The sequence below is a fragment of the Bufo gargarizans genome, chromosome 3 (assembly GCF_014858855.1).
Source record: "Bufo gargarizans isolate SCDJY-AF-19 chromosome 3, ASM1485885v1, whole genome shotgun sequence".
NCBI lineage: Eukaryota > Metazoa > Chordata > Amphibia > Anura > Bufonidae > Bufo > Bufo gargarizans.
Window position 1 is genome coordinate 376,065,231 of NC_058082.1, and position 23,977 is coordinate 376,089,207.

A 23,977-nucleotide genomic window follows, 5' to 3' on the forward strand; every position below is an offset into this window, starting at 1 on the left:
AATATCTCGGCAAAAGACAACTTTTCCCATTTTTTTATACAAAGTTGGCATTTGCAAATAACATGGGGATAGGCGCTAAAACAAAATAATAATGTCTTTATTAATTGTCTGATTAAGAAGTAAGGGGTATCAACCGTCAGTATAATGTGCAAAACTGACTTTAACAATTGTGAAAACACTGATATATACCAAATAGCACCACCATCTGGATTGCCAGTGTAGTCTCACAAGCTACTAGCATAAGGGGCTCATTCAACCACAGGGTTCAAGATGTGTATCCCAGGGTGAAAGGTATCAAGGGGATGTATTGGTATGGGAATTCCACCAAACACCACTCCAAAACAGTGAGAGCCAGCGCGCAGACTCTCACTGCACTAATAATCACAGGTGCTGGACTATGGCAGAGCAATAGCATTCACTCCAGGTGGATTAAAGGAGCAATGGTTGCCCTGACATGTCCCTTATTTGCAACAGCTCAACGCTGCGTTTCCATGCATTGGGAATGCATTTCATCAGGAGCTATGTGCACCAGGTTAATACTAGAGCCCAGAGCCTCAGTGTTGTTTTAATAACCGAGGTAATGGACAAACAAACAGTCAGTGATAGAGATCCCTGCCTAGCACCGTTTTCCTCTAGTGTGAGGTACGGAGCTTTACAAACAGTCACTATCCTGCCTGAGCTAGCAACCTCTAGGCTGAGGTGCTGCGTGCTAGTGTGCATGTAATCCGGCACTGTGATGGCCGCAAAGCGGCCCACAGAACACCGAGCTTTACAGGGTGAAACCCCGCCCTGTTAGACACGCCTCCGTCAATCAGCCAATCCGGCCAGGAGGCACGGCACAAGGCAAACTAAAGGCTGAAGGGTGGAGGAACAAGGTGAGTCACAGGGAAAGCGCAGCAAGCGCCACATAAACAAAGCAAGGAATTTACAAAGCGGCTTTATATATTTATCGCAGCATGGACATCTTTATTGTAATATACAGTGAAGGAGAGTCACTCCAAGAGAAGTGTGTAAAAACGGACAGACACATAGATTCATGTGTGTAGCCACTTGTATCAATGATCACACACATGAATCCACTTCTCATAGTGCATTGTACAGTAACACAAAGAAATCAGCCTGGTCACTAGATGAACGGGACGTATGAGATCGCATCATTGAGGCCGGATGGTTTGATGGTATTCAGAGAAAAAATCCATCTCGCCTCTTTTTGCAACAATATGCGATCATAATCACCGCCCCTTGGTGACGGCTTCACAGAGTCGATCACTTGAAATTTGACCGAAGATGTATCCCCCCTGTGAAGGTCAAGAACATGACGAGCAATTGGCGTATCTTTGAGATTGGTAATATCCAAAATATGCTCCCCAATCCGTCTTCTTAGCTCTCTGATGGTTTTACCCACATATTTGATGCTGCATATACATGTCATTAAATACACAACACCAACTGACTTGCAATTGTGGAAAGACTTAATGAAGAACGTTTTATCCGCAGTGCTGTTAGTGAAGCTTTTGGATTTTTTAATGAACCCACAAAATTTACAGGATCCACAAGGATGTGCCTGTCCTGTGAGATGCGGAGATAAAAAAAAATCAGTTTTGATATTTTTGATCAACCGCAGCGGCCTCCGGTACTTCGCTAGCCTCCACTTTGTAAGACAGGCTTGCTTTTTTTCTTGGGTAGTCTCAGGGAATACCCCTAAATTTAGTTGCCCAAATGTCAAACAGGGGGTATTCTTCTGAAGAGGCCTACAGGCTTCTGACCCAGTCGGATGAGGAATGGGAACCCTCATCTGATGAATCTAGCGGGTCAGAATACGAACCTGTAGAAAGCAGTGGCTCTCTGACCCAAAGTTCGGACGAGGAGGCTGAGGTCCCTGATAGCACCAGGCGTACCCGGCCCCGTGTCGCTAGACCGCAGGTTGCGCAGGATCCGCTTCAAGAGCAGCAGAGTGGGGCTGGTGCTGTCGGATTACGTGGTGAGGCATACACCAGCAGCGCAGCCCATCCTGGACCTAGTACCAGCACTGCCGTACAACCTGGTGAAGTGGCGAGCACCAGAAAGGCAGTTGAAGCTAGTACGGTGGCACAAGCAGTAGTGACCCCGTCGCAGCCACCGCAAAGACGTGCCCGTAGAACCCCTAGAATCCCTGAGGTGCTGGCAAACCCTGATTGGCAGTCCCCAACTTCAGCCGCACCTGTAGTTCCCCCTTTCACCGCCCAGTCTGGAGTTTCGGGTTGAGACAGCTCAGATTGGTTCGGCCCTGGGATTTTTTGAGCTGTTCTTGACTGCGGAGCTCTTGGACTTAGTCGTGGCCGAAACAAATCGGTATGCCACACAATTTATATCCGCCAACCCGGGAAGCTCTTATGCCCAGTCTTTCCGGTGGAAACCAGTCCAAGTTTCCGAAATTAAAACTTTTCTGGGCCTTCTCCTCAACATGGGTCTAAGTAAAAAGCATGAATTGCGGTCATATTGGTCCACGAACCCAATTCATCACATGCCCATGTTCTCTGCTGCTATGTCCAGGACACGATTTGAGACCATCCTGCGTTTCCTGCACTTTAGTGATAACAGCACCTCCTGTCCCAGAGGCCACCCTGCTTTTGACCGGCTCCACAAAATTCGGCCCCTCATAGACCATTTCAACCTGAAATTTGCAGATTTGTATACCCCTGAGCAAAACATCTGCGTAGACGAGTCCCTGATACATTTTACCGGGCGCCTTGGCTTCAAACAATACATCCCAAGCAAGCGCGTCCGGTATGGGGTCAAATTGTATAAGCTCTGTGAAAGGGCCACAGGCTATACCCACAAATTTCGGATCTATGAGGGAAAAGATCAGACCCTGGAGCCGGTCGGTTGCCCTGACTACCTGGGGAGTAGTGGGAAGACAGTCTGGGACTTGGCATCACCCTTATTCGGCAAGGGGTACCATCTTTATGTGGACAATTTTTACACAAGTGTGGCCCTCTTTAGGCATTTGTTTCTAGAACGGATTGGCGCCTGTGGCACCGCGCGAACTAGTCGCGCGGGCTTCCCCCAATGGCTCGTTACCACCCGTCTTGCAAGGGGGCAGAGGGCTGCATTGTGTAACGAAGAACTGCTCGCGGTGAAATGGAGAGACAAGCGTGACGTTTACATGCTCTCATCTATTCACGCAGACATGACAATCCAAATTGAGCGAGCAACCCGTGTCATTGAAAAGCCCCTCTCAGTACACGACTATAACCTTCACATGGGAGGGGTGGACTTCAATGACCAGATGTTGGCTCCGTATTTAGTGTCCCGCAGAACCAGACGCTGGTATAAGAAGGTGTCTGTATACCTAATTCAATTGGCTCTGTATAATAGTTTTGTTCTCTACAGTAAGGCTGGGAGAACTGGATCCTTCCTCAAATTTCAGGAAGAGATCATCGCGAACCTCCTGTACCCAGGAGGTTCAGTGGCCCCATCCACCAGTGTAGTTAGCCGTCTACACGAGCGACATTTCCCCAGTGTCGTTCCTGGTACCTCAAACCGACCGCCACCCCGAAAAAAATGTTGTGTCTGTAGCAGGAGTGGAATAAGGCGTGACACCCGCTATTTCTTTCCTGACTGTCCTGACCACCCTGCCCTATACTTTGGAGAGTGTTTCCGGAAGTACCACACACAGGTACACTTAGCATAGGGATCACATCTCACCAGGACAGGCACACAGGGCTATTAGGGCCCATTCACATACAGCTGCTGCAAACCTCTCCTTGGGTGAGAAAAATATCTTGGTCAAATGCCAACTTTGTATAAAAAAATTGGAAAAGTTGTCTTTTGCCAAGATATTTCTCTCACCCAGCATGGTTATATGTAAAATGACACCCCAAAACACATTCCCCAACTTCTCCTGAGTACTGCGATACCAGATGTGTGACACTTTTTTGCAGCCTAGGTGGGCAAAGGGACCCACATTCCAAAGTGCACCTTTCGGATTTCACCGGTCATTTTTTTTACAGATTTTGATTGCAAACTACTTCTCACACATATGGGCCCCTAAATTGCCAGGGCAGTATAACTACCCCACAAGTGACCCCATTTGGAAAGAAGACACCCCAAGGTATTCCGTGAGGGGCATGGCGAGTTCCTAGAATTTTAAATTTTTTGTCGCAAGTTAGTGGAATATGAGACTTTGTAAGGAGAAAAAAAAAATATTTATAAATCATCATTTTCCGCTAACTTGTGACAAAAAATTAAAAGTTCTATGAACTCACTATGCCCATCAGCGAATACCTTAGGGTGTCTACTTTCCGAAATGGGGTCATTTGTGGGGTTTTTCTACTGTTTGGGCATTGTAGAACCTCAGGAAACATGACAGGTGCTCAGAAAGTCAGAGCTGCTTCAAAAAGCCGAAATTCACATTTTTGTACCATAGTGTGTAAACGCTATAACTTTTACCCAAACCATTTTTTTTTTTGCCCAAACATTTTTTTTTTTATCAAAGACATGTAGAACAATAAAGGTAGCGAAAAATTTATATATGGATGTCTTTTTTTTTTTTTGCAAAATTTTACAGCTGAAAGTGAAAAATGTAATTGTTTTGCAAAAAAATTTGTTACATTTTGATTAATAACAAAAAAAGTAAAAATGTCAGCAACAATAAAATACCACCAAATGAAAGCTCTATTAGTGAGAAGAAAAGGAGGTAAAATTCATTTGGGTGGTAAGTTGCATGACCGAGCGATAAACGGTGAAAGTAGTGTAGTGCAGAAGTGTAAAAAGTGGCCTGGTCATTAAGGGGGTTTTAGCTAGCGGGGTTGAAGTGGTTAAATACCAATCTTAATGTAACCAGAAAATTTATTCGGCGGATCAAACACCAGTTGTGAATTTTGCCATTGGGCTCCTTATTAGAAAACAGAAAATTGTGCAAAAAGTACTGAAACATTGAACAGTTGCATTCAAAAGTTTAGAGCATGTCACATTAAATATAATATATATATATATATATATATATATATATATATATACATACACACATATATACACACACACACACACACACACACATACATTTTGTGTCTCCCACTCCCATATCACTCATCTCATTCCCTCTCTGTTGGTGTCCCGCAAGGCTCTGTCCTAGGACTCCTGCTCTTCTCTATCTACACTTTTGGCCTGGGACAGCTCATAGAGTCCCATGGCTTTCAGTATCACTCCTATGCTGACGACACACAAATCAACCTCTCTGGTCCAAACATCACCACCTTACTATCAAGAATCCCACAATGTCTATCTTCTATATCAGTGTTTCCCAACCAGTGTGCCTCCAGCTGTTGCAAAACTACAACTCCCAGCATGCCCGGACAGTCTTTTGCTGTGTGGGCATGCTGGGAGTTGTAGTTTTGCAACAGCTGGAGGCACACTGGTTAGGAAACACTGTTTTATATCATCCTTCTTTGCCTTCCGGTTTCTAAAACTTAACATGGATAAAACAGAATTCATAATCTTTCCCCCATCTTGCTCAACCCCCTGATCAATAGCTGCACACTATCCCCAGTCAACCAAGTCCGCTGCCTTGGAGTGACCTTGTATTCTGCCCTTTCCTTCTGACCATACATCCAAGCCCTTTCCACCACCTGCCACCTCCAATTCAAAAACATCTCCCGCATCGCCGCTTTCCCTAACTTTGAATATGCGAAAATGCGTGTACATGCCCTCATCATCTCCTGCCTAGACTACTGCAACACTCTCCTCTGTGGCCTTCCATCTAGCACTCTTGCATCCTCCAATCTATCCTCAACTCTGCTGCCGGACTAATTTACCTCTCACCCTATTACTCCTCTGCCTTTCCCCTCTGCCAATCCCTTCACTGGCTCCCCATTGCCAAGCAAATTCACTTCAAAGTACTAACAAATACATACAAGGCCGTTCCATAACCTGTCCACTCCCTACATCTCTGAGCTACTTTCCCGATACATCCCCATACGCACTCTTCGATCCTCACTTCACCCACACCTACTGTGCCCTTCTCCCATACCATGTAGATTGTAAGCCCTCACGGGCAGGGCCCTCTCCTTCTTCACCAGTTTGTAACTCGTTTTGTTTAGGATTAGTGCAATTGTCTGTATTATGTATGTATACCTCTTCTCATATGCACAGCACTATGGAATGAATGGCGCTTTAATAATTAATAATATTATTATTATTATTATTATATGTTGATAAGGTGGACAATCCGGGAAGGTGTGTATATTCCACTCTCAGCTGGGTGAGATAGCTAAAATCCGGGATGCAATAGTCTCAGCAGCATGTAGGTTGCCGAGACAAGGTTGTTTTTGGTACATTCTGGGCTGGATTTTAGTTGGATTGGCAGATAGGACTAGATGTGGGATCTGCCAATCCACACCCTTCCAGGAAGGGTGTTCCCTTGGTCCAGAGAGGATTGTAGGTGAGGTTTGCGATAAGAAGACTGGGATAAAGCACCTACCAGGGTGTCAGTTAGGGAACAGTGATTTAGAACAGAGACCTGCAGAGGCTCTGAGTTGTTTCAGCCAGGGAGGTTGAGGGGCCACGAGGCTACGCGATAGCCCGAAGTTTGGGGGACCCCCCCAGCGACACCTGTGGAGCGAGGGTCACACGGCCAGAGTCAGGAGGACTACTGGGCCAGAATGCCCCCAAAAGGTACCAGAGTTTTCACAGCCTGGAGGCTGCCAGACTGTTTGGCTGAGGAAAGCCGCATTTGATTTCCGTGGCTATTTAGGCGAGTCAGGGATACGTTATTTTGTATTAGCAAGTGCCTAGACGGGCACTTGCTAATACAAAATGTATAATTTATGTTTGGGATGGTAAAAATAAACTGTCATTTGGACTTATATTGTGACCCCCTGAAAGAAGGTGATCTCTTACAATATATACAGTCGTGGCCAAAAGTATATGCAAATTGCTATTATAAAAACTTAAGCAGCAACTTTTCCAATTTCCAATATTTATGTAATTCTCAAAACTTTTGGCCACGACTGTATATATCAGTGCTCCAGACTAAGAAAAAAAAATATGAAGGAGCCATTGGCTCCTAACCTGAAAAATTTAGGAGCCAAATTTAAAATACTGTATATATAATATAGCTGGGATGCTTAGGAGCATATAAGCCATCTAAGGCCTCATGCACACGAATGTGTATATTATTTCCATGTCCATTCCGTTGGGTTTTTTTTTGCGGGCTGAATACGGAACCATTCATTTTAATGGGTCCGCAAAATAAACGGAAGTTACTCGTGTGTATTCTGTTTCTGTATGTCCGTACTTCTGTTCCGCAAAAAAATAGAACATGTCCTATTATTGTCCGCATTACAGACAAGGAAAGGACTGTTCTATTAGGGGCCAGCTGTTACGTTCCGCAAAATACAGAATGCACACGGATGTCATCCGTATTTTATGCAGAACCATTTTTTGCAGACCGCAAAATGCATACGGTCGTGTGCAAGAGGCCTAAGTCTGAGAGGACACAATAAGCCCTTTAAGCCTGGCATCCTCAAACTGCGGCCCTCCAGCTGTTGTAAAACTACAACTCCCACAATGCCCTGCTGTAGGCAGATACCTGTAGGCTGTTCGAGCATGCTGGGAGTTGTAGTTTTGCAACAGCTGGAGGGCCACAGTTTGAGGATGCCTGCTTTAAGCAGTGCATGTTGATTAAGTCAGCTGGCACATGACCAATGAGGCAGGTCTGTGAACAGTACCGTACCATGAGCTTTTAATTTATTTTTTACTAGGCCATCAGCACCTGCAATGAATGAAAATAATCTAACACAGCAATCTAAGGCCCCATGCACACGGCCGTGTTTCAAAGCCGTGTGCGGGCCGTGGAACCGCGGCCTGGATCCCTCCTGAGAGCAGGAGCGCACGGCGTCACTGGTTGCTATGACGCCGTGCGCTCCCTGCTGCTGCCGCAATACAGTAATACACTGGTATGATCTATACCAGTGTATTACTGTACTGTGCCGGCAGCAGGGAGCGCACGGCGTCATAGCAACCAGTGACGCCGTGCGCTCCTGCTCTCAGGAGGGATCCAGGCCGCGGTTCCACGGCCCGCACACGGCTGTGAAACACGGCCGTGTGCATGGGGCCTAACAGCAATAGGTGCCAGAAAAAAAAAAAAAAGTGTCAAGGTTGTCCATCATTAATGCATGGACAACTTAAACCAGTAACACACTAGAAATCAGACAGCAACTGTACATGTCATTTAGTGCAGGGCTCGACAAATCCCAGGCGCCAGGTCGCCATGGCGACCAGGAATTTAGTCCTAGCGCTTGGGTATTTGTCAGCCCGTTTTCAAAGGTGCCCGGGCGATGGGTGCGGAGCTGCCGTTCTGTCCGGAGGCAGCACCACTTGAAACAGTTCCGTCTGAGTCAGTGAGTCAAAGCACACAGAGCCGCTGGCAGCAGGGAGGGGAGGGACTCGGGAGCAGTGAAATCTGATCCTAGAGTGGAAGCTGCTTCTGCCAGCCCATCCCCTCCCCGCCCACCAACCAATCAGAGCTGAGGCAAGCACTAGCAGCTCTGAGTCACTGACACAAGTACAGGGAGTCAGAAAGAATCGAATGAGTCACAGGTAGAATCTAAAGATCCGACTTGGCTAGAGACTCATTCGATTCTTTGAGTCAGACTCTAGAACAGTTTACACTGAGGCTGTTGGCTGATGCTTTTGCAGCAGTGATAAGATTAAGGGACAGGAGCAGAGAGATAAGAGAAGTGACAGGACAGAGTTTAGATTACAGTTTGAATTAACCCTTTAGGATAAAATTGGCTTCTCAAGGAGATATATATGTTAAAGGCATCCCTTCTTCTGTCTCATTCAGTAGCTATATAACAAAGGGTTCTTTCACACTTGCGGCAGAACGGATCCGGCAGGCTGTTCACCCTGTCGGATCCGTCCTTCCGCTGTTTCGCTGGAGCAGCACTGCAGTGCATGGCGAAAGGCCACCAGACTAAAAGTACTGCATGTCCAACTTTTTAGTCCGGCGGCCTCTCACCGCGAACTGCCAGGCTGCGTCAGAGCTCCACACCCGTCCCCACTATAGTCAATAGGGTCCGGAGCGGTGGTATATGTAACATGGTATACAGCATTATTGGGAGGGGGGGGGGAGGGAGAGCACTATGGGGGCATCTATTGGGGGCTTGGACGCGGCTCCGCCTGGCTCCTAACTTTTTTAGCTGGCTCCTAGATTCCAAGGAAATTTGTCAAGCCCTGATTTAGTGCTGATATGGAAAAATATTAAAAGGAGTTGACAAGGGAGGCACAATTTTTAGTGCTCAGGGTGGTTTAAAAAGAATCAATACTCACCACCACTGATCCCCTGCCACTCCTATTTCAATGCTAAATGGGTTCCCACTGGTCTCTGCACACAGGAAATGCCAGTTCAGTCAATCACTGGTCGAGAAAAAAGTATAGCGCCACTGCTAGTGATTGGCTGAGCAGGCTTCTCCTGGCATTTTTCTGCTTGTGGAGACTGGACCATTAAGTAGAGACCAGTGGAAACCCAGTTGGAATGGGAACATCAGGGATTGAGGGATGTGAGTTTTGATTCTTTAATATAAAACCACTCCAAATACTTTACTAAAATTTTGCACTGCACTGGACAGTCCCTTTAAACATTTTGTACTCAAAAATCTCACTGGTTGAATCCCACATCACTCCTGCACTGATCCTTCCTTATTTTCTAGTGCTGTACATTCACATGATGTGAGTCTATGGTCACCTGCTGCACATGCTGGCATCAACAATGAGGCCAGTAATTGTCTGCAATGGTCACATGGACATATTCCATGTCATCACTTCAGGAAAGAAAAAACTGTATCAGCGCTGGAGTGGCCGGGAATTAACCAGTGAGTGAGTTTATTTTTTTAATATTTCCTGCCCTTAATTTCTTTTGAATTAAAGTTCTTGAAAATCCCTTTAATTACTAATTAACCTGATTTATTTATGCAGTAATGATGGTCCTTAATACTAATAATGTGCAATCAGCACTGTAGAAACTGTGGAATATGGACAAGAACATATGCAGAATACATACTCATGTTTCAAGCTCCTTGAAGTGTATGAGATTAGGGAAGCCATTAAACGTTTGAGACTTGTTAGTCACATCAGGTCGTTGTGAGGGAAAACTGGAGTCCAAGGTCTGCTGGGAGCTTGACTGGATTTGCAATGTAAGAGTGCTTGAATTCACACGTCTGTGAGATCCCGGCGCGGAGTCCTGCTAAGTGCAGGAGCGAACTGCGTCATTGGTTGTCACACCAGTGTATTACTGTACTGCGGTGGCAGCAGGAAGCGCACTGCATCATGGCAACCAATAACGCTGTGCGCTCCTGCACTCAGCAGGACTCTGGGCCGGGATCTCGCAGACGTGTGAATTCAGAAGCAGACTGCTGGAAGTGGAAGCACAAGATGCGGGAACCCAAGCCATGCCCACCCTCTATGCCGAGTAGTGTGAGCGAGCGGATCTTCACCCAGCAGACGGCTGCAGCATGTGTCTGCTGGGTGAAAGCCTTTTTTTCTTAGAGGCAGAGCAGCGGAGGATTTAGGCGCAAATGGCGACAAGACTGCAAAGTCTTGTTGCCATTTTGCAATTTCAAGTCGCATTGGTGACCATTTTGGTAGCCATCTGGAGCTCTATATATATATATATATATATATTTTTTTTTTATATTTATATATTGCTTTTTAAGACAGTTAGGTGTCAGCTTGCCAGCTAGAGTGAGTGTAGTAGGTGTCTGTGTTGGGGCTCATTCAGACGGCCATACGTTTTTTTTTTTGTGGTCTGTAAAAATGTGGATCCGTCCGCAAAAAACGGAATGCATACAGAACACATTCAGTTTTTTGCTGATCCTTAGATTTGATTGGGGCCATGGAGCCGAGTTTTACTGACAAACACAGGACATGTTCTATATTTTTTGCGGTGCTGTGGAACGGAACCCATGCGGAACAAAACTTACGGCTGTCTGAATGAGCCCATAAGGTGCTTCTGGCTGGATGTATGTTTGCGGCCTGTCTGGCAGGACAAGTCGACGGTATCCAGGACCTGAACTCTATGCAGATCTACTGCAAGGTGTGAACACATACCAGCACTTGAACTCTATATGCGGTACCCGCGGCACGGTGTGAACTGAACAGAATGACTTAAAACTAAGGTTACTTTGTTTTCTGCGAAGTGTGAATAAAGACTGAATTCTGATTAACACCTTAAGGACCAAGCTCATTTTCACCTTAAAGACCAGGCCATTTTTTGCAAATCTGACCAGTGTCACTTTATGTGGTGATAACTTTAAAACGCTTTGACTTATCCAGGCCATTCTGATATTGTTTTTTCGGCACATATTGTACTTCATGACACTGGAAAAATGAAGTTAAAAAAAATACATTTTTATTTATAACAAAATACCAAATTTACCAAAAATTTGTAAAAAAATAGCAAATTTCCAAGTTTCAATTTCTCTACTTCTATAATACATAGTAATTCCTCCAAAAATAGATATTACTTTACATTCCCCATATGTCTACTTCATGTTTGCATCATTTTGGGAATGATATTTTATATTTTGGGGATGTTACAAGGCTTAGAAGTTTGGAAGCAAATCTTGAAATTGTTCTGAACTTTTCAAAAACCCAATTTTTAGGGACCAGTTCAGGTCTGAAGTCACTTTGTGACCCTTTAGGTGTTCCACAAGAATTAATGGGAAATAGAGATACAATTTCAAAATTTCACTTTTTGGGCAGATTTTCCATTTTAATAATTTTTTTCCAGTTACAAAGCAAGGGTTAACAGCCAAACAAGACTCAATATTTATGGCCCTGATTCTGTAGTTTACAGAAACACCCCATATGTGGTCGTAAACTACTGTAGTGACCCCATTTTAGAAACTACGGGATAGGGTGGAAGTTTTGTTGGTACTAGTTTAGGGTACATATGATTTTTGGTTGCTCTATATTACACTTTTTGTGAGGCAAGGTAACAAGAAATAGCTTTTTTGGCACTTTTTTTGTTGTTATTTACAACATTCATCTGACAGGTTAGATCATGTGGTATTTTTATAGAGCAGGTTGTCACGGATGCGGCGATACCCAATATGTATACAATTTTTTTATTTATGCAAGTTTTACACAATGATTTCATTTTTCTCCATAGTCGGAGAGCCATAGTTTTTTCAGTTTTTGGGCGATTATCTTGGGTAGGGCATCATTTTTGCGGGATGAGATGACGGTTTGATTAGCGCTATTTTGGGGTGCATATGACTTTTTGATCGCTTGCTATTACACTTTTTGTGATGTAAGGTGACAAAAAATTGTTTATTTAGTACAGTTTTTATTTTTTACGGTGTTCATCTGAGGGGTTAGCTCATGTGATATTATAGAGCTGGTCGATACGGACACGGCGATACCCAATATGTATACTTTTTTTTTATTTATGTAAGTTTTACACAATAATATCTTTGAAACAAAAAAAAAAATATCATGTTATAGTGTCCCTATGTTTTTTTATTTTTTGGGCCATTGTCTCATGTAGGGGTTTAATTTTTGCGGGATGAGGTAATAGTTTGATTGGTACTATTTCGGCATACATGCGACTCTTTTGATCACTTAATACCTTTTTTGGGAAGTAAGGTGGGCAAAATTTCAATTTCCTCATAGTTTTCATTTTTTATTTTTATGGTGTTCTCCGTGCGGGGAAAGTAACATGACCGTTTTATAGATCAGGTCGTTACAGACGCGGCGATACCTAATATGTGTAGTGTATTTTTATTTTTTTTATTCAGTGATAAATGTGTTTTTATTATCTTTACTTTTTTTCCCTTTTTTTTAAAACATTTTTTGGACCCAGACCCACTTGGTTCTTGAAGATCCAGTGGGTCTGATGTCTGTATAAAAAACAGTACAGTACCCTATATAGGGTACTGTACTGTATTTTACTTACACTGAACAGATCTATGCCTTTAGCATAGATCTGTTTAGCACCATGGACAGCAGGACGCCTGAGAAGGCGTCCTGTTGCCATGGGAACCTTCCCAGTTTGCCACAACTGAGCAGACGGGGAAGGAGGGGAGCTCCCTCCCTCTGTCCCCCCATCCATATGGGGGCTGCAAAGGCACAGCAGCCCCTCGATGGCAGAGGGAGGGAGCTCCCTGACTTAACCCTTTCCATACAGCAGTTGCAGCGATGTCAGCCGTTTATACCAGAGTGTCAGCAATGTGCTGACACTCTGGTATACACCACTGACCACCAATGAAAATTCAGGAGGAGGCAGGCGGGGGATCGCGATCCCAACTGCCGCACCGCCCGCCAACGCCCACAACCCGCCCCCTACACCCCACCGACATAAAATCATTCAGGGGAGGTGGGGGGTTCATATATTTATTTTTTTTACTTTGGCCATTTTAAAGTTTCTGATCCCTGCGGTGATCAGAAACTACAGAAAGAGTTGACCTGCGGTTTGCAGCGATCGCCGATACGGGGGGGGTTCACAGAGGCAGCAGCGGTAGCATTCAGTCAGTGGGTAGTGTCGGTGGTAAAATCAACTTCTTGGAGGTGTGGCAGTTTTTTTCTTAAGCCGCCGGAGAAGGTGAATGTGGCCATATGTAGAATCTGTGGGCAGAAGGTGAAGCATGGCCAGGGGGCCAATGTTGGCACTACGGCCGTGCGTCAATATATGCAGCGTTGCCATACGGTGGCCTGGGAGAACCGTGGCTCCGATGTGGTGGTCCAGCCTGCTGTAGCAACCGCTGCATTACCCAGCTGCACGCACCCGGTTTCAGGCAGTCAAGGCTTCACCACCATAGCTGAAGGGAGCTGTCTGTCATTCCCAGCATCTGCTGGTACCGATGCTCCTGTTCCTTCTACTCCTCATTACTCATTCCGTCAGCAATCGATCACCGAAGCGATTACCAGAGACAACAGTATGCAAGCACTCATCCAACGGCGCAGAAGCTGAATGTGCTCCTGTCCAAGTTGGTGGTGCTGAAGTCCCTCCCTTTCCAAGAGGTGGACTCTGCACCTTTCAGAGAACTGATGGCTGGGACCGCGCCAAGGTGGAGAGTCCCAAGCCTTCATTTCTTTGCCAAAAAGGCAGTACCAGTCCTGCACAAATATGTAGAACAGAAGGTGGGCCAGTCCTTGAGCCTGTTGCTGTCTGCCAAAGTGCACGGGAGCGCCGACGTGTGGAGGTATAACTATGGTCATGGACAGTACATGTCCTTTACGGCCTACTGGGTGAATGTGGTTCCTGCAACTTGGCCAGGTGATGCCACTTCCGCCTCCACTTTGCCACGCCGTCGGTCCAGGGACAATGTCTGCCTCTGCCTCCTCATCCTCCACTGTGTCCTCAGCCTCTGCTGCTGGGACAATTCACAGTGCCCCTCCAGCATACCACGGCGGCGTCATGCTGTTCTGCACCTAGTTTGCCTGGGCAAATGGAGTCACACAGGGGAGGAACTGCTCTGTGTCCTTCAGCAAGAAATCGAATCCTGGCTTTCTCCGCGACAACTGAAAATCGGAACCATGGCGACTGACAACGGGAAGAACATGGTGTCAGCACTGCGTCAAGGAGGGCTGAGCCATGCGCCCTGCATGGCACACGTGTTCAATCTGGTTGTCAAGCATTTCCTGAAGTCTTCCACCCATCTGCAAGACATCATAAAAATGGGCAGGAAACTTTGCATGCATTTCAGTCACTTGTACACCATGAAGCACACCTCCCTTAAGCTGCAGAAGGGTATCCCCCAACATAGGCTGATATGCTACGTTTCCACCCGTTGGAATTCCACCCTCCAAATGTACGAACAGAGAAAGGCCATAAACAATTTCCTGATGATCCAAGCGGACAGGAGTACTGCCTTGTGTAACTTCGATAACTTCGCAGCTCATGCCTGACACCTGCCGTTTGCTCAGGCCCTTTGAGGAGGCCATGTAATTTGTCAGTCACCAGGACTACGGGATGAACAACGTCATTCCACTGCTTCATGTCCTGGAACAAATGCTGCTAAATATGGCTGGTCAGGGGACTGGAGACGTGGTGACTAGGTCTTACTGCAACATGAGCCCTGTGGGGGCTGAACTGGAGGAGGAGGACATTGGAACACAAGCAATGTGTAGCAAAATGGGTGTTTTTTCTACACAGGTGACAGGAGAGGAGGAGCTGGAGCAGCCGGAAAAGCAAGAGGGAGATGACCCAGGCACATCATGGCAGTATGCAGTGGAGATGGGAGTCAGGGAGTCCCTCTGAGTCACATGCGCAAATGGCCCGCTGCATGCTCACTTGCATAGGTAGTGACAGCCGAATTGTCACCATTCGGCAGAGGGATGACTTCTGGCTCTCCACCTTGTTGGACCCTCGCTACCGGTCCAAAATGGGGGCCTTTTTTTTTTTTTTTACACCCGCTGAGAGGGAGGACAAACTGAACTACTAAAGAGACATACTTTTAAGTCAGTTGGCCGCCTCCTATCTGCACCATCGTCCATCCTCTCGCTGGTCTAATCGATGGGCCCTCAGCGCTCAAATTCCACTGCCATGGCTGCTGGGGAGGGGCGGCAGGAGCAGTACCAGCTCCATCAGCAACAGCCTGAGTCTAGAGTTGCTGATGAGCAGCTTCCTTCACCCGCATAGTGAAGAAACTACTCACCAGCAGCTAGACAGAGCAGGACCTGAACCAGCAGGTGGTAGCATACTTGGACAGCACCCTGCCACCCCACACTGAAGATCCGCTGGACTACTTGGCAGCCAAACTGGATTTGTTTGCCCTGGAAAAAGCTGCCGCTACTATTCTGATGCTGCCACCCACCTCTCTGCTGCCACTCTGTGGCCTCCTCCTGATGCTGCTGCTGTCCCCCCCCACACTGTCATTGTGCTACTCTGTGTCTTCTTGATTCTGCCACCACCTCCACAATCTGTCATTGGGCTCTCTGTGGCCTCCTCATGCTGCTTCCACCTCACCACTATATGTCATAGGGCAACTCTGTGGACTTCTCATGCTGTTCCCACCCTCCCCACTTCATGACTGGGCCACGATTTAGCCTTTTTGGCTTGGCTGACATAATTTATTTGACCCTTCTTCGGATGTAATCACAGGGTTTCTCCTGTTATAAAACGTAGCCTTTAATATAAGTCACATGTAAAATAAACTCCCACAAACAAAAACGACACAGAAAAAGAAAAAAAAATACACAAAAACGGCACATCAGGGATATGTACTGTAATGTTCAATGGCAATGTATCTATTCCTCCGTTGTGATTGAAGACATAGCGGTATAGGTAGGGTGATTGCTTGTTGGTTTGGGCCTATCCCTATATGTGGCCCTATACTTAACAACCCTGCCTATAAACGGAATGGCCACCCTGATAAGGGCGATCCCGTGTTCTGGAACCTCCTGATAGGCCCTAGTCTGACCCTATAATGCTGTTATGTTTCTAGGTAGTGGCCTATTCTAGGTACACAAAAACAACAAACTTACAGTACACAGAGCAATGGAACACCACAGCTGTGGATACCATATGTGATAGTAGACAATTGCTCAAGATGTCTCGTGTTTAGCGATACACCAAAGTTTAATCACACGTGTGATTATCTATATGTATATCCCCACATACAAATATCTATGTACATATTTATATACTACGATGCCAGACACATTTATTGATATAGATGTGATCTTTATATATACACACTTAGCGCCTAAATTTGCTGCCTAAAAATTGTGGCATACAATTAAGTCCCTACGCGTTTCATCCATATTGATAACCGGGCTCTTCAGGGGACATTTAGTTTAATATTGTATACGGCACTATATTGAATTCAGGATGGCAGAGCAGTCAGCAAGGCCATTGATGATGACACAGTTTCAGCTACTTGTAATAGGTAGCCTAGTAGGTCTAATGTATTAGAATAGCTTGTCCTGTCAGAAAGTAAGAGCCGCAAATGACGCCTACATATTAGTTTCTTTTAACTATGGGGTCAAGATACCCGACAACTTCAAAGCCATGTCAAAATAAGTAGTCCTAATAAATACTGTTAGTATAGAGACCTCTAGGAATGGTCACACATATAATAGCATGTGTCATTTCATACAAGTAAGGCGATACATACAAGTAAGCGGATGTGTCAGAAGGAAGGCAAAATGAGACGCACAATGGAACCTATCTGTGTAGCAGCTGTAAAGGCCTGTATGGTCCCATAAGCAGGAATGGGTACAAAACACAGAAAACATGCAAATATTCCTTTCACATGTCATCTTTGTTTTGGACCCACTACTGATTTTTTGGGCATTAGCACTACTGATGGATTTCTGACCAAATACTGACCGAGTGAAGGCAGATGCTCCACAGATAGGATCTGTTTTTTGTAGGTTATTGTTTTGACAGTTCAGAGGAAGGGCAAAATAATCAGTGAAGTCGACACAAACTTACTGCTGACACCCTCTCCACTCTGTCAAGGGGGCTCTACTTGTATAAGCGTTTAATAGAAAGGGGTCTGTAGACATCTACGTGGAATCAGCTGATGACGGTGTAAAAGTAGTGCGCTTCTTCTTGGCCCTATCATTGTTCTGTAAGGCTGAGTTCATACGCAAGTTATTTGATCAGTTTTGGCCCAGTGACTGCCCAAATAACTGAAGTGTGCAGTGCGAAGCCTGCATGTCATATGGACTCAGTATTATTATTATTTCACTACCAAAGTAGACTCCCTATGCGTGTTACAGCAAGGCACAGTGATCTACACCACTATAAAGGTTCTCTGCAGCCAGGAGATAGACGTTTTTAACAAAATTCGCCGTGAATTTATTCGGTTCAAATTGAATTTTTCCCCCAAAATTTGGTGAATCGAATTTTAGGAAAATTCTAATATCTTTAGTTTTAATGAGCGTTTATAATGTCAGAAAGAAAAGATAAGGAGTCTGTCTGCTCACCAGATAACTGAAAAGACAGAAAATCCACAGGCTGCTGGTACAGAAAAAAGGATTTCATATTTTCAATAAAGAACAATTGAAAAAAATTATTTTAGCGCAAAATAAGTACAATGCAATAATAAAAAAAATTGCCCCCAAAGGTGTAGCCTTTAAAGAGGTTGTCCAGGTTCAGAGCTGAACCTGGACATCCCTCCATTTTCACCCCGGCAGCCCCCCTGACATGAGCATCGGAGCAGTTCATGCTCCGATGCTCTCCTTTGCCCTGCGCTAAATCGCGCAGGGCAAAGGCATTTTTCTGAGTTCCGGTGACATACCGGGCTCTCTATGGGGCTGACAGGCAGCCCGGTGACGTCACCGGCACTGATGGGCGGGATTTGGCTCTGCCCTAGCCAGTAAAACGGCTAGGGCAGAGCTAAAGCCAGCCCCTCAGAGCCGGTGACGTCACCGAACACACTGCTGGGCGGAAGTTACTGAAGTGTGTTATTGAAAACACAAGAGCGATCTAGCGCAGGGCACTGGAGCGCATCGGAGCATGAGATGCTCCGATGCCAGGCTCAGGAGGGCTGCCGGGGTGAAAATAAGGGTATGTCCGGGTTCAGCTCTGAACCCGGACAACCCCTTTAACTGTGTGGTTATTTCGATCCATAAACAAGATGGTCTCATTCTACTTTCTGTTAAAGAAATCATAAATCTAATAAATACATAACTTGGGAACCTGCATGGATGAGATCTTTATAATAAAACAATTTAGATCTATGTAGCATCATAAACTTTTCGTCAAAAAAGCCATCATCATCATCCTCATTGATAATGGTAGCTTTGAGAAAAAGACGGCAACGCCCTAATGCTATTTACGTATAGGACAAAACACATATAGCGTGGGTATTAAAGCATATTGTGAATGAATCATTGTTACTGTGTTTCGAGGTTGACAGGCAGCAATTTGTAAAGATGTGCAGATATCTAAAAATTACATACACTTCCCCGAATAAATAATAATATAGAAATCCATAAAAATAAAAAAAATACAATTACCGGATCTTGTCTGCCTTCACAGTCAGAAGGAACCAGTTTCACTGCAAAACAAAATATATAGTAAATAACCACCGTTAGTTACTATTTCTTTATAGACTAGTACCAGTTTACCGGCTTTCTGTATTGAACACTATGCTAGCATTGTCGGTCAATTTCCTGATAATGGTAAGCTTAAAAAGAAGACCTGGCTTATATTACTAGCGGATACACAGCCTAATATAAACCAGGATAAAGCAACCTTTCTCCATTCAGCCAGCTGTGATGTCGACCAGCATGGTGGAGGAGAGGGGGCCAGCCCATTGGCCTCCCTTGGCACAGAGGAAGAGACATAGATTCTCTCTACCTGCGTAACTGTACATGACCCCAGGGGAAGGGTAACATGGGCTACTGTGCATGTTATCAACACCACCTCCCAATCAGAGAGCATGTATCTTCACACTCTAACAAAGGAGCTTTCCAAATGAAAAACATATTTTTGGTCTTTCTAGCACTGGCAATTTGATGAAGACCTGTGAAAGGAACTTTGGGCCTAAGTGGTATGTATGAATTCAGTACATGCTGAACTGCATGTAATTTTCTGCTTGGGTCTCACATTTATCAACTAATAACTCTTAAGCAAAGTTGCATAAAGGCGTCTGCAAGTATAAAGTGCCAAGTGCCATTTTGACAACAGAAAATATATGGGTATGGGGGTTAGCATGATTTTATTTTGGAATTTAAGTTTTATTTGTGCATGTTAAAGCTGCGAGAACAGTCCCAGCTGCAAAATGTCCAAAAGCCTTTTGCATCGAAAGTATTAACCACTTCAGCCCCGCTAGGTGAAACCCCCTTCATGACCAGGCCACTTTTTACACTTCGGCACTACACTCCTTTCACCGTTTATCGCTCGGTCATGCAACTTACCACCCAAATGAATTTTACCTCCTTTTCTTCTCACTAATGGAGCTTTCATTTGGTGGTATTTTATTGCTGCTGACATTTTTACTTTTTTTGTTATTAATCAAAATATAACGATTTTTTTGCAAAAAAATGACATTTTTCACTTTCAGCTGTGAAATTTTGCAAAAAAAACGACATCCATATATAAATTTTTCGCTAAATTTATAGTTCTACATGTCTTTGATAAAAAAAAAATGTTTGGGCAAAAAAAAAATGGTTTGGGTAAAAGTTAGAGCATTTACAAACTATGGTACAAAAATGTGAATTTCCGCTTTTTGAAACGGCTCTGATTTTCGGAGCACCTGTCATGTTTCCTGAGGTTCTACAATGCCCAAACAGTATAACTACCCCACAAATGACCCCATTTCGGAAAGTAGACACCCTAAGGTATTCGCTGATGGGCATAGTGAGTTCATAGAACTTTTTATTTTTTGTCACAAGTTAGCGGAAAATGATGATGATTTTTTATTTTTATTTTTTTCTTACAAAGTCTCATATTCCACTAACTTGCGACAAAAAATAAAAAATTCTAGGAACTCACCATGCCCCTCACAGAATACCTTGGGGTGTCTTCTTTCCAAAATGGGGTCACTTGTGGCGTAGTTATACTGCCCTGGCAATTTAGGGGCCCAAATGTGTGAGAAGTACCTTGCAATCAAAATGTGTAAGAAATGACCGGTGAAATCCGAAAGGTGCACTTTGGAATATGTGCCCCTTTGCCCACCTTGGCAGCAAAAAAGTGTCACACATGTGGTATCGCCGTACTCAGGAGAAGTTGGGGAATGTGTTTTGGGGTGTCATTTTACATATACCCATGCTGGGTGAGAGAAATATCTTGGCAAACGACAACTTTTCCCATTTTTTTATACAAAGTTGGCATTTGACCAAGATATTTTTCTCACCCAGCATGGGTATATGTAAAATGACACCCCAAAACACATTCCCCAACTTCTCCTGAGTACGGCGATACCACATGTGTGACACTTTTTTGCTGCCAAGGTGGGCAAAGGGGCACATATTCCAAAGTGCACCTTTCGGATTTTGCAGGGCATTTTTTACACATTTTGATTGCAAGGTACTTCTCACACATTTGGGCCCATAAATTGCCAGGGCAGTATAACTACGCCACAAGTGACCCCATTTTGGAAAGAAGACACCCTAAGGTATTCCGTGAGGGGCACTGCGAGTTCCTAGAATTTTTTATTTTTTGTCACAAGTTAGCAGAAAATGATGATTTTTTTTTTTTCTCTTTTTTCCTTACAAAGTCTCATATTCCACTAACTTGCGACAAAAAATAAAAAATTCTAGGAACTCGCCATGCCCCTCACGGAATACCTTGGGGTGTCTTCTTTTCAAAATGGGGTCACTTGTGGCGTAGTTATACTGCCCTGGCAATTTAGGGGCCCATATGTGTGAGAAGTACTTTGCAATCAAAATCTGTAAAAAATGACCGGTGAAATCCGAAAGGTGCACTTTGGCATATGCGCCCCTTTGCCCACCTTGGCATCAAAAAAGTGTCACACATCTGGTATCGCCGTACTCAGGAGAAGTTGGGGAATGTGTTTTGGGGTGTCATTTTACATATACCCATGCTGGGTGAGAAAAATATCTTGGTCAAATGCCAACTTTGTATAAAAAAATGGGAAAAGTTGTCGTTTGCCAAGATATTTCTCTCACCCAGCATGGGTATATGTAAAATGACACCCCAAAACACATTCCCCAACTTCTCCTGAGTACGGCGATACCAGATGTGTCACACTTTTTTGCAGCCAAGGTGGGCAAAGGGGCACATATTCCAAAGTGCACCTTTCGGATTTTGCAGGGCATTTTTTACACATTTTGATTGCAAGGTACTTCTCACACATTTGGGCCCCTAAATTGCCAGGGCAGTATAACTACGCCACAAGTGACCCCATTTTGGAAAGAAGACACCCCAAGGTATTCCGTGAGGGGCACTGCGAGTTCCTAGAATTTTTTATTTTTTGTCACAAGTTAGCAGAAAATGATGATTTTTTTTTTTTTCTCTTTTTCTCTTTTTTCCTTACAAAGTCTCATATTCCACTAACTTGCGACAAAAAATAAAAAATTCTAGGAACTCGCCATGCCCCTCACGGAATACCTTGGGGTGTCTTCTTTCCAAAATGGGGTCACTTGTGGCGTAGTTATACTGCCCTGGCAATTTAGGGGCCCATATGTGTGAGAAGTACTTTGCAATCAAAATCTGTAAAAAATGACCGGTGAAATCCGAAAGGTGCACTTTGGCATATGCGCCCCTTTGCCCACCTTGGCATCAAAAAAGTGTCACACATCTGGTATCGCTGTACTCAGGAGAAGTTGGGGAATGTGTTTTGGGGTGTCATTTTACATATACCCATGCTGGGTGAGAGAAATATCTTGGCAAACGGCAACTTTTCCCATTTTTTTATACAAAGTTGGCATTTGACCAAGATATTTTTCTCACCCAGCATGGGTATATGTAAAATGACACCCCAAAACACATTCCCCAACTTCTTCTGAGTACGGCGATACCAGATGTGTCACACTTTTTTGCAGCCTAGATGCGCAAAGGGGCCCAAATTCCTTTTAGGAGGGCATTTTTAGACATTTGGATCCCAGACTTCTTCTCACGCTTTAGGGCCCCTAAAAAGCCAGGGCAGTATAAATACCCCACATGTGACCCCACTTTGGAAAGAAGACACCCCAAGGTATCCAATGAGGGGCCTGGCAAGTTCAAAGAAATTTTTTTTTTTTCGCATAAGTTAGCGGAAATTGATTTATTTATTTATTTTCTCACAAAGTCTCACTTTCCGCTAACTTAGGACAAAAATTTCAATCTTTCATGGACTCAATATGCCCCTCAGCAAATACCTTGGGGTGTCTTCTTTCCAAAATGGGGTCAGTTGTGGGGTGTTTGTACTGCCCTGGCATTTGAGGGTCTCCGCAATCATTACATGTATGGCCAGCATTAGGAGTTTACTGCTATTCTCCTTATATTGAGCATACAGGTAATGAGTTTTTTTTTTCCGTTCAGCCTCTGGGCTGAAAGAAAAAAATGAACGGCACAGATTTCTTCATTCGCATCGATCAATGTGGATGAAAAAATCTCTGCCCAAAAAAAAAAATGGAGGGGAAAGGCGTCTGCCAGGACATAGGAGCTCCGCCCTACATCCATACCCACTTAGCTCGTATGCCCTGGCAAACCAGATTTCTCCATTCGCATCAATCGATGTGGATGAATAAATCATTGCCGGGATTTTTTTTTTTATATATATATATATACATACAAAGTGCTTGCCAAAGCATAGGAACGCCGCCTCCTCCTCAGCTCGTATGCTTCGGCAAACGTATCTGTTACTGCAGAGTAGAAATCTCGTCTTGCAGCGCCGCATACACCGACTTGCGTGTAATCTGACAGCAGCGCAATGCTTCTGTCAGAATGCACATCGGTGCTGCAGCTAGTAGATCGGTTGGTCCACCTGGAAGGTAAAAAGACAAAAAAAAAAAAAAAGAAAAAAACAGGCCACAACGCAATAATTTTATTAACTTTGGAACAGAACATGTAACTTTAACTTTTGGAACTAAACATTAACCTGTTTGCTTACCTGTTTTTTTTTTGTTTTTTTACCTTTATAGAACAAACCTCTCCTTCCCCATGGGTCAATGTGCAAAGCGCAAATCGCCCAAAGATGTGGCGAAGTGCGTTATGCACTTTGTCCCATGTGAAAGGAGACGTTTGCAGCAGCAGTGAGTGAATGGGCCCTAATAGCCCTGTGTGCCTATCCTGGTGAGATGATCCCTATGCTAATAGTGTACCTGTGAGTGGTACTTCCGGAAACACTCTCCAAAGCATAGGGCAGGGTGGTCCGGACAGTCAGGACAGAAATAGCGGGTGTCACGCCTTATTCCACTCCTGCTACAGACACGACATCTTTTTCGGGGTGACTGTTGGGTTGAGGTACCAGGAACGACATTGGGGAAATGTCGCTCGTGTAGACGGCTAACTACACTGGTGGTTGGGGCCACGGAACCTCCTGGATACAGGAGGTTCTCGATGATCTCTTCCTGAAATTTGAGGAAGGATCCAGTT

At 44.6% G+C, this 23,977-nt stretch overlaps 1 protein-coding gene across 3 annotated transcripts in view; it reads right to left on the reverse strand.

The window, feature by feature from the left end:
- LEMD2 (LEM domain nuclear envelope protein 2) overlaps positions 1 to 23,977 on the reverse strand; it is a 159,701-nt gene that overhangs the window by 95,713 nt on the left and 40,011 nt on the right. For 2 of the 3 annotated variants that reach the window (XM_044288141.1, XM_044288140.1), the window contains one exon: positions 18,952 to 18,992. The exons of the other annotated variant lie outside the window; for it this stretch is intronic. In XM_044288141.1, coding sequence (XP_044144076.1) covers positions 18,952 to 18,992 — 41 coding nt within the window. The remainder of the gene's footprint in view (positions 1 to 18,951; positions 18,993 to 23,977) is intronic. 3 annotated transcript variants of the gene reach the window in all.